At 39.8% G+C, this 11819-nt stretch overlaps 2 protein-coding genes across 3 annotated transcripts; one reads left to right on the forward strand and one right to left on the reverse strand.

Moving 5' to 3' along the window:
- The first annotated feature begins 3075 nt into the window (after positions 1–3075).
- Positions 3076–8155, forward strand: LOC146514487 (syntaxin-2-like). Of its 2 annotated transcripts, XM_085168450.1 has the most exons (9): positions 3076–3175; positions 3491–3535; positions 3848–3947; positions 4829–4903; positions 5296–5357; positions 5517–5625; positions 7081–7154; positions 7278–7415; positions 7506–8155. In XM_085168450.1, the coding sequence occupies exons 2-9, from the start codon at positions 3497–3499 to the stop codon at positions 7677–7679; spliced, it is 771 nt and encodes a 256-aa protein (XP_085024576.1). In that variant the 5' UTR covers positions 3076–3175; positions 3491–3496; the 3' UTR covers positions 7680–8155. The 2 variants fall into 2 exon arrangements, with proteins under 2 accessions (XP_085024576.1, XP_085024575.1); XM_085168449.1 differs by lacking the exon at positions 3076–3175 and having other exon boundaries at positions 3188–3535.
- Positions 8156–9419: 1264 nt separating this feature from the next.
- On the reverse strand, positions 9420–11346 carry pgam2 (phosphoglycerate mutase 2 (muscle)). Its single transcript, XM_085168451.1, has 3 exons — positions 10814–11346; positions 10517–10697; positions 9420–9900 (listed from the first exon to the last, which is right to left on the reverse strand). Exons 1-3 carry the CDS (start codon positions 11228–11230, stop codon positions 9731–9733), a joined length of 768 nt encoding a protein of 255 aa, XP_085024577.1. The 5' UTR covers positions 11231–11346; the 3' UTR covers positions 9420–9730.
- Positions 11347–11819: the final 473 nt, after the last annotated feature.

Consider the following 11819-nt stretch of genomic DNA (forward strand, 5'->3'; position numbering starts at 1 on the left):
GCTTTGTTAAAAAGGACGTGATAAATATTGTACAAAGGCATACTTGTGCCCTGTGCCTTATAGCTACATTACCTGAGATTTCCCACTTATAAATTTAAGCAGATTGTTTCATATATTTTCATATTTATGAGAATGAATCATTTTTAGAAAGCCACTAATATTCACAGTAGAAGCACCTGTAGACTAAATGGTAAATGGACTGGCTCTTACATAGTCCCGTTCTAGTCGAGCACTCAAAGCACTTTCTACGAGCCTGGTTCACCCAATCAGACACACATTCATGCAATGCTTTTATCTATGCTTAAGTGCTTTCTAACATTCACACACACACACACACTCTGATGGATGCATTGGGGGCAGCTCAGGATGCCAAGGATACTTTGGCACGCAGACTGGAAGATTCAGGGCTCAATCCAGCAACCTTCAGATGGGTAGATGCTGTACAACACAGCACACTAACAAAAACTGAGGTTTAATTGGCATATTGATAATTTGATAGTAGCCTGAACTCCATTGAATATGGTTGGAGACCTGAGTCTGGAACAAGTAAAGCCTCAGAGTACTCATCAGATGACATTAGTTGAATTTTATTTGAATGGAGAAGGAAAGTGGTTGAGGTAAATGTATAATTTAGACATTCCTTTCTTTTTTTTAGTTTTACTGCTCAAAAGGAAAAGCTGACCCGGATATTACAACCTCTGATGCAGAGCTAGATATATTGAGTCTTCTACATTCACCAATTCTCTGATAAGAGGGACATTCACACACACTGACACAATCAGTGTTACAAATCTTTCTATTGTCGGAAAATTGTTTTGATGACTAAAGAGGAGCTTTGGTTGCCTTTCGTCTATTTCTGTCAACCTCTGTGCTACCCCCACAGTCAAGAGTTATAGAGCAACAGCTGGAGGACGAGCTGCTGGAGGAGCCAACACATTCACCTTGAGCTCCAGTGTTTAATATCAGAATAAAGATTTTTACCAACTTTTCTTATTATTCAGTTTGCAGAAGTTGCAGAAGTTGAATAAGAACTCTGACCATCTGCCACTATTGCAGATGTGAGGTGGGTGATCCCGTTGCAGCGTTGAGCAACATTAACAAAGACTTGTTAATAAATTAACATTAGCAAATGTTGCGTTTGTTAATGTTGCATTCAGCAACAACGCAACGACAAACAAATATTGGTTTTGGTTAGAAAGATCTTTATTTAAACACCTTTTTAGCCAAATGTCTACTTTTATTTTACAGACAGAATCAGTTATAACATATTTTATGTTTTTGAATGATCACTAAAATTTCCTAAATGAACATACTTGATTTTCTAAAGTCATTATAAAGAGGGCAGAGAGTCCCTTTACAGCTGTACAGATATGTTATCCCACAATAATGGGCAAAGATCTCTAGGTATCCATCTGGCTCTTTGCTTTGTTCGCTTGGCTGTTTAACTTTCATTAGAAGCAACTTTATTGGAACCATGAATGAAAAACTAAATGAAATAAATGATACTATTAAATAATGATACTATTACACCTCTAAAATAGATTTTAGTGAGAGGATAAATTTGAATACAAGCCACCCCAAATTTTCAGATGGTAATGTAAAGCTAACTCTAACTGGACTGAATTTCATTTATTGTTTATTCATCCATCCATTTACTTTTCTTACCACTTAAATTCCCGTTATACCTTATGCTTTTAACATTCATTGCAGTTTCTGGTAAGTTTGGAACATTTTTGAGGTTCATTAGGCCTGTCATGTTCAAGGACACTTCAACATCCAGACTGGATCAGACCATGACTTCCAGATTAATAGCCTGTGTCCCCCTGAGACATAGCTACTTCTTAATGATATTATAAGGTGTCACGGAAATCATTATGAGTTTACTCAGTACATTCTTTTCGTTTCCTCGTGATGGACAAATTATTAATATGTGCACATGATATGAAAGTAATGTTAACCTGTTTCTGCTATCCACACAAAATAGACTAAGAAGAGATACGTAGTGTCATGACACTGTAATATCATAAATTAGGATTATCGGTTGTTGTGTTTATGTTGGGCAGGGGTTTTTTTTTCAATAGGGAAATTTGGGGCTGGATAATACAATACAATCTGTGTGCTCAGGAGCCAACCACAGCTGGAGGCTCATCCAAAAGTCAAATATAATTTTTAATAAAACAACAACAATAACAAAACAATTTAAAAAGGGAGGGATTTTTTTCTCACTTACTTAAAAATTTGGAACATTAGGTTAGCTGTAGCAGCTAACAGGACATAGAAAATGGTTTAGCTAACCCTTATGACCTGTAAATAAGGAGCCAGGCTGCCCTCACCAGTGCAAGGTCTTCTGCAGCTCACCAGGGAATACTTTTTGCCCAGCTATTTTATTTATTTGTTTTTGACAAAGAAAACTTGTATGTATTCATTTTCTATAAGTGGACACTTTTTTCTAGAGAAAAGCTCCCTGAACTCTTGCATGAATTATTATTTTAACACTCATCCTGTGTGAACAATTGCAACAGACAGAGGGAAGTGGCAAGTGACGCTGGATGAGGAAGCAGAGAGGGGGCGATAGCAACAGCTGTGTGTGTGTGTAGACATACTGTTATGCTATGACCATTTCTATTTCATATGAGGTAATTTAAATATTTTGGTGCACTGTGATGGTTACATTCTTCAGTGAAGTACAGTGCACTCTATGTAAAACTATTCTGTGTACAGTATGTACACATTCCGGTGTGATTTGAGTAATTGTTGAAGGGAAAAAAAAGAGCTGCCCATTAAAACCAGTTAGCAAGGACTTGTTACCAAAAATTTGTAATAAGGTGTTTGTGGGTATTGGGCAATTACAAGCTATGCCCTGGCTGCAGTTAGCCGCACAGCATACAGTATATTAGCACTGGGATTCGTACTGGTAAACTCCCGTGTAGGAAAAGCTTTTCAATCCCCTAAATCTCACTCCCTAGTATAGTTCTAATGCTAAGTCGCAGTGAACTACAGTAAACAGACGGCAGGTGCATCACTCCCACACCTGCTCCGTAAGTACAGTACCTTTAGCCGCAGGACAGGCTCTTTGTTTGCTTTGTTGTGACGGTAACGCGCCTGCGTGCCAGCGCACTTTATTACACAGGTGAGCTCATCGAGCTGTGCTAACAAGAGGAAGGGCAGAAAGCAGGTGAGGCCGAGCCTTATCGCCAATACCGAAAGTAACAGTATTACGAGGGATTCTTATTTTGTCGTTGTAGTCACCGTAATACCGACCGTATGTTAGCCGTTTGGTAGGATTTTAAAAGGTTTTTAAAGTTAAAAGACTTTCTCGGAAAAAAGCCTACATCCAGTTTGTCTCGTTTATACCAGCAGCGCGCTTTGTATTTTGTTTTTTTAGTATTAGATATTAATGCTAAAACATTCAAGGGATTTTCCCTGTAAAGGTGGTGTTTTTCAAATATCTTTAACGGACTAAATGTCATTTTTTTCTCACCTGTAAAAGGACGAAATGACGGCCACGAAAGACATGGAGGATTTATTCAAAACGGTAAACATGACACAGCTTTGAGCTACGCTGTTCTTTCTGAAATAGCTCAAATTTCATATGTACAATATTTTAAAGGCAATACTTTATACAATAGTTAACTGTCACTGTAATGTAATTACATTTAAAGGTGTATTTTCTGTCAGTGGTTGTCTGATAAACGTGTGTTAATTTTGCTAGAAATGTGTTAGCCTCACAAAAGCAAAGTATCATGTGTGCTGTCAGACCAGTTCCCACCACCATACCCCATATAATATTTTCATGTTGTGTGTTCCGAGCTGTGTAACAGTAGTGTTTGCATCCATGCATGTGTAGGTGGGGGAGGTGAGAGACCTCATTGAAAAAATCTCCTGTCAAGCAGAGCATGTGGAGAGAAGACAAGCTGCCATCCTCGCGTTTCCGAGTCAAGACAAGAGTAAGTAATTTTTATTTTTCAAAAAGAAGCAAGGACAAAAGTGGATTCTTCATTGTTATGCTGAAGCGTTCAAACTGTCTCAAATTCTCTTTGTCACACAACAGCAACAAGAAACACACACAAACGAAGAGGCTAAACAGCCTTTGGCAAACACACCTGCAGCTGTTTGTACAGCAACATACTTGGTAAATGTTACACAGATCAACATGCTTAGGAAGTTTAGATATAGCTTCAAAATCTGCATATACACACACACACACGTACACTCACAGATGGAGATAATAACAGTGTAGCGTGCAAAAGGTCACTAGGCACCTCAAATTAAACCGTCTCCAGCTTGTGGTGGTATTCTTTACACACCGTTATTAAGAAATGACTTGTTGTGCTTATAGCAGCAGTCCATTTTGTAGTTTATTTTTGAGTAGACAATATTAATACTCAAAAATGCAATTTCACTGGCCTCTCTAAGATGCTCTTTTTATTCCTACTCATGTTACTGACCCAGTGCCAGTTCCCCAGCTCTTTCTTCTTAGTACCACTTACCTTTTATTTAACTTTTTTTTTTTAACATTTTCTTGTCCTATCCCAATTTTTTGAGACATTTGAGACATAAAATGAGTAATGTTTATTTTAAATTGTACATTTTCTGTTATGAATAAAATATGAGTTTATTAGATTTGCTGATCAATGCATTCTGTTTTTATTCACATTTTGCACAACATAGCAACTGTTTTTAAAATTGCAGATATAATATGAACATCACAAAAGCACTATATATAAAAGTTAATCCTTTTTGACACCCCTGGTGTCTGTCTGTGGTGATATTCACCACACACAGTAGTTATTTCCTCTGTGGACTGAACTTGTTTTGTTCTTCCCAGGAAACAAAGATGAGCTGGAGTTGCTGAACAATGAGACCAAGAAGAATGCTAAGTTAATCAAAGCAAGGCTAAAATGTAGGTGGACTCAATTTTGTTGTAAAGCACTGCAAAATTAGCTTTTATGCAGTGTAAGTTTTTGTCATGCTTCAGTGTAGTTAGATAAAATTAATCATTTTTTTTATATGGATAATGCATATTTAGCTGTGTTGTTATTGTTTAATATAATGAAATGGGGAGGATCAGTGCAGCTGAGTTCCTCATACAGTGGGAATAGTTTGTAACACAGGATTTGACTTGTAAATGTGTAAAAAGGAAGTGTGGTGTAGCCCACTCAACATGCCTTTTGTAAACAAGCTGACAATAACACTGAGCTCTTTACTGTAACTGCAGAAAAGGACTGTGACATAGCAGACTTTGTTTAGTTTTCACTTGGTCCTGTATTCATGTTAGATCGGATTGTTTTTCAGCAATGCAGAAGCCTGGGGATGAGACTGGAGCTACAGTAGCACAACGTATTAGGAATAACCAGGTGTGCAAGTAGTTTTATTTCCTGCCATACACCAGGTGCAAAATGATTGTCTGACACTCCTTTGCAGTTTCAAACACGCCCGACAAAATTACTCCTGACAGAGGTCTCTTTATTGACATGTGAATTGATTCACTTCATTCTCTGGCTCTCTTTCAACAGCACTCATACTTGACTCGGTGGTTTGCTGAAGTCATGAAGGGTTACCATGAGGCACAAATTTCCTTCAGAGAAAAATGCAAGGCAAAAATTCAGAGACAGCTGGAGATTGGTAAGTTGCCAAATCTAAAAGGGAGCACCCTAACCCTCCTCACCCTCAGGTCAGGTTGTGTAAATGGATTTTATTTCATACACCAGTCCATACTGCATTGTATGGAGGGCGCTTCTGCCAATGCTTTACTAGCAGGAAAACCTACACTAGTGTAAGTCACTATGATGGTGTTTGCATAGTAGTAGCACTTTGGATAATAAGCTGGTGTCGTTTTGGAGCAGCAATTTACAGTCTACAGTTTATGGTCAGCGCTGTATTGTAAATAAGTGTCAGGTTCATTGTTCTTTCTCATGACTCACTACTTCACAGTATTATAACCAGCTTTCTATTATATGTCATGTTTACAGTTTTCGTTTTCTCCTTTTGTAGTCTGAAGTTATTTTATACATTTAAACAGTAAAGCAAACTGTCCTTTCAATTCCTGTTAAAAACAGTGCTGCCTTACAGTTTACATGCACTCACAAACTACTTTATTAGATACACTTTATTATTATCTAATAATGAGACTGGACTAACTTTCACCTTAATTCTTCATGGCTGCTAGCCCATCACATTCAAGGTTCTATGTGTTCTACATTCAGAGATGTTTTTCTGCATGCATTGGTTGTAATGAGAATGATAATTTGAGTTACTGTTGCGTTCCTATCAGCTTGAAGCAGTCTGGCCATTGCCTCTGTCCTCAGGCATCAACAAGGTATTTTTGCACAGAAAACTCATGGGGTATTTTTTTGGCCTATTCCCTAAAAAACACCCTAGAGATGGCTGTGTGGGAAAATCTCAGTAGATCAACAGTTTGAGACTAGCCAGTGTGACACCAACAAACATGTTACATTCAAAGTCACTTAAATCACCCTTTTCCACATTCTGATGCTCAAACACGGGTCACCTTGTCCATGTCTGCATGTCTAAATGCATGCACTGCGTTGCCATGTGATTGGCTGAATAATGAGTTATGGTAAAAAGATGTTGAATAGGTGTACCTATAAAGGTGGCAGGTATGCTATGGTAATTGCCAGTATGTTAATGCCATTAAATTTGATTTTTTTTCCTTCAAATCTACAATTAATATTGTACTAAGCAGCTGGCAGGGTGTCTGTTTAATAAGCACTCATACATGTGGTTCCCCATGATAACATCTAGAATAGTTACAGTGTGCAGTGTATCTGTGAAAACTGCTTTTAAGTGTAGTACTTAAGCTGTCTTGCTCCACAGTACAATACACTGTAATTTAAATGTGCAGTAGTACGTTTAGTAAACAGACTAATGTATATCATTATAGCAGTAAGTAGAAGTTGAGGTGTAATTGCACCACCCTGTGGTGACTATCTAACTGGCATCCTTGGCAGCACAAAATAAGTCTTGGTCTTTGTCTGTTGTTATTTATTTAGGTGTTGTTCAATAAATTAAGTTCCACAAACATGATGAAACTTATTTAGTATCTTTTGTTACTTTCAGTGAATAAAAGCACTACAGGTAAAGAGTTGGAGGAGATGTTGGAACGTGACAATCTTGCCATCTTCATATCTGATGTGAGTGGAATCTAACATCTTTTTTTCATCTTTTTTTTGGGTCACTCAGTTAAGCAGTTTTTGTAAGTTTGAAGCCGTTTATATGATAATTAAAACACAGCTTGAGCATTTTCTCTTTCGCAGATCACCTCTGACAATCAGATTTTCAGCCAGGCTCTGACTGAGATTGAACTTCGCCATCAGGAAATCCTCTGCCTCGAGTCCAGCATTAAAGAGCTGTACGAGATATTTGTTGACACTGCCATGATGCTGGAACTCCAGGTAACACAAGCTACCTCGCCTGGGAATGTTTAATGAACATTAATATAACATATTTGTGAATGACATTCATTATGTTTTTTCTTCTCCCAGGGCGAGTTAATCAACAACATAGAAAGAAATGTCACAACTGCTGCAGAGTATGTAGACAGATCAAAAGAAGAAACAAGCAGAGCAGTTGACTACAAGAAGAATCCTTATAAGATAACATTTCGGCCGAACTTCATGAAGTCCCTCAAGAAAAATAATGCCCCTGATCCTGTATGAACAGTGACTACACCAAATGTCCTGGTGTGCATTGAAGTCAGTTTTATCTGATTTATGTTGCCTGTGTGCCCCTCAGGCTCCTTTCTAAAGGATTTTGATGACGCTATTGTTTTAATGAAAAGAATTCATTTGATAATAGTAAAACGATTCTGTGGACAAGGCAGCAGCTTCCTAACACCACCTTCAGTCAGTGTATTTAGATTCCTAGTCCTCAGGGTTTAGGTTTTAGAAATGGCTAAACGGCCCCTTTTATGTTTTCCTTCAGTCTCTCATTTAGCCAGTAGGTGTCATGACAACACTACAGTGTTCCTTCTCTATTTGCTGCCCTTTAAAACTATGGTGCTGCATATTGTGTTGTTTTGTTTTTTTAATGTTTGTTTTTAATGGTTTAATATAACACTGTGTTAAAGTGAGAAAAAATGTCTGTAAACTGACCACGCCGATCTCAAAATAAACCTGTGAGGAATGGTGCGGTACTTAATTCATGGGTCTTTTATTATGATAGCACAAATGAAAGAGGAGAAGGGATTGCTTTGATGGTTGAAGGCAGAACACAGGCAAAATTATATTTACAATGTAAGTGAAGGTCAACTTTAAGTTGATTTGGTTCAGCTAAAAAGCTATATGTTGTTTTTAGTGCGCACAGTGGCGATCAATATTATGGGCAATAGTAGCAGAAACATTCATTCAGAAACATTTGGATGACTGATTAGAAGGTTAGGATTTCAAGCTTCCCTGTACCGTAATGTTAAGCACTGAGCCCTCTTTAGCAGCACTCCATACTCTGACCTCAGCTTGCTAACAAGATGAGAATGTGCGACAATCAAAAAGAATGTTCCTGTGGTGTAACTTTGTGAAAAAAAACAAAGGCTTGCATTAGAATGCTGTCGCAGGCCTGAAGAATTTCTCCTCACATAAAATCACTTCAAGGGGACAACTAGACAGTCTGGATGTACTTGCAGGAAGATGACAAAGTGTCTTATGCTATTAAGCCATTAAAACAACTTGTACAGGGATGAACCATTCTTCCAAAGGATGTCTCGGTTGGGGTTTGGCCAAAATGACAGTTCAGCATCTTCCTGTGGTGCTTCACTGTGTGGAGATTTAGTGATGGGGGAAGCCAGAAGATGATGTATGATGATGTCACTGTCATACTCACAGAACAGTTCAGCAAGCTTGTGTAAACTGAGGCATTGTCATCCTAGAAGACACTGCTCCCATCAGGATAGAAATGTTTTATCGCACAAAAAAGGCACTCGGAATAAATTTGCATTAATTTTCAGTAACACTTTGTCAAAAGGGACAAGTCCACCAAAAACCTTCAAGAAAAATCTGGAAATGTCTGCATTTATGTTTCTCCCAATGACTGCAGTCACTTGTCTGACTCTTACCTGGGCCTTAAGTGCAATAGGTACCTGTTTAAAATCATTGTGTGTGTTTGTTTTTCAGTGAGATCTGACTGGAGTGGAGGATGAGCAAGCATATTCCTGCATTATGGGAGTGCTGCCAGGTCGAACCCATTGACTTATCCATTAGGCTGCGTTTCTCTCTTCCCCCCTCCTCACCTCGCTACAGCTACTGGATAAGATTTCACAGCACCTTTAGCACTTTGCTGAAAGCTCGGATTTTCAAACAGGGAGGGAAGAAGGATGGGAGATAAGGATGACGATGTAATTTAAAGACACAAAAAGAGAAAAGACGTGCAAGAAGATAAGGAAGACAATGAAACTGATACAGCACTACATAAAAAGATGGTTTCTTTATTGGTTGTGCCAGGTTGGCGAGGGCCCACAAAATAGGGCTTGGCCACAAAGGACTGAGTGGTGTGTGATGACATCAAATGTTAGGCCCTGCATTTTTGCTTTGAAAGGTCATCCCTGTGTTTGTCATTTAAGCAAACAGTAAGCTAATGGGCTGTAAGTGACCTGTCTCCAAAAGAACCATAAAACGTTTCCCCAGTTGGAATGGACAACAAGGATCTACTAATAGATTAGAGGAAAAGGTTGAAGGTGGGTAACAGTCTCTTTTTCTGCCTCTGCAAGGAGTCTGGCTTACTTCTTCGCTTTGCCCTGGGCAGCTACAGCCTCCATGGCCTTCTTTACAGTTTCCTCATCACCAAGGAAAGACATGGGCTTAATGGGCTTCAGGTTGGCATCCAACTCATACACAATTGGGATTCCCGTGGGAAGATTCAGCTCCATGATGGCTGCATCAGACATACCTGGTGATGCAAGCAGACAGAGCAGATGGAGACATGCAAAGATCAGCATCAGGGGGCTGTAACTGATACAATACACTGTACTGTAAGTCTGTCAGGTTCCCAGCAACATAGACAGGACAACAGATGGACAACAGAAGAAAAAAAAGTAAAGCATGTTTTCTTTATATCTCAGTGTATTAAGTTCCCTCAGGTCTGCCTCTGTCTTTCAACACTGGACCTGCCACTCCTATCTGACATTTACTATTGCCCTTGAAGCTCTTTAAAACCCTTATCCGTCTCTGGGCTGCTCCTTGAAAAAGTACAACCTTTCTACATAAAGGTCGTGACTGTAATGGGAACCAAGCTCATGACCCTCTACCCTGTCCCTGAGATCTGGTGTGAGCCTCTGCTGCTATTTATAGACAATGCAATCCACAACTCTTGTCTGTATGTGTGTAAAGTCTGTGTAAGTGTGTGACACTGGCTATTCAGGTCAACTTTCTGCAGAAGTCTTTCTTTCTATCATGAAAGAATTTCACCGTTAAGTGTTCTGCAGTGTCATTTTTTAAGTCACTCTATCTACTGTGTCCGACCTTCTCATTCTTTTCTTTTTGTAAGCTTTGTCCACAGTGCTTACCCTCTAAGTGCTTGACAATGCCACGGAGGCTGTTCCCATGGGCAGCAATGATGACATTCTTCCCAGCTTTGATTTCAGGAACAATGACTTCATTCCAGAAAGGCAGAGCGCGGGCAATGGTATCTTTAAGTGACTCACATGTGGGCAGCTCACCAGGCTTCAAGCCTTTGTAACGCCGAGACTGGAGGCAAAAACAACACCGCAAAGTACAAAAGCTTAATAACTGACAGCACTCTCAAGTAAATTCTGGAGCTCTTTAAGCTTAGAAATGATTAAGCTACTTTGCATTTGTCTCACCTCGCTGATGATTTTGTGATAAGGGTGGTCCTTATCCATGGGTGGAGGTGGGATGTCAAAGGAACGACGCCAGATCTTCACCTGCTCTTCACCATGCTTTTCAGCCGTCTCTGCCTTGTTGAGCCCAGTGAGGCCTCCGTAGTGGCGCTCATTCAGACGCCAAGTACGAATCACAGGCAGCCACATCTGGTCTGTGCCCTCCATGATGGTCCACAGGGTCTTGATGGCACGTTTCAGCACAGAGGTGTAGCACACATCAAACTTCATGCCAGCCTCCTTGATAGCCTGGGCACCACGCTTGGCCTCCTCCACTCCCTTTTCACTGAGGTCAGCATCGAACCAGCCACAGAAGCGGTTCTCTTGGTTCCAGGCACTCTCGCCATGGCGGACAATAACCAAACGATGGGCGGCAGCCATGCTTAATACTATTTCCCTAGATTTTTACTTAAACCAGACACAGAGCCCTAAGCCCTCCTAAGTTGTGGACACTCACACAAACTCTGGCTGACCAACAGTAAGCCCAAGGCAGCATACCACACCCTTTTTATAGCAACCTGGATCATGGCAATGCATAGCAGACAGGCCTTCTTTACTTTCCCCCTGTGAGAGGCCTTCATACTCTGATGGACACACTGGGAGGACCAATAGAGCCAGGCCTCTATCCTGGGACATGTGGTGTCTGGGAAGGCCAGAGGTCAGATACTGATCCAGAATAGCAACATGACTTTTAAACTGACATCTGTGCAAGAAAAGTGTAAAGATCAGAGTTGGAACCTCATGCTCAGATGAAGCATTTCCTCACTCTTCAACTCACTGCACAGTGAAGATGTTGTATGTTTAGTAAATATTTCTCCACAGGGCATTTGTTGTGTGGGCAAAACAGTGACTATATGACTCATGCAGGTCCTCTGTGTTCCACTATGGCTGGAGAAATTCCATTTTCAGTGTGTCACTAAACAGCTGCATACAGTAGCTGCCAGGGAAAATAAATAAATAAAAAAAATAA

This window comes from Neolamprologus multifasciatus, chromosome 7 (assembly GCF_963576455.1).
Source record: "Neolamprologus multifasciatus chromosome 7, fNeoMul1.2, whole genome shotgun sequence".
Classification (NCBI taxonomy): Eukaryota; Metazoa; Chordata; class Actinopteri; order Cichliformes; family Cichlidae; genus Neolamprologus; species Neolamprologus multifasciatus.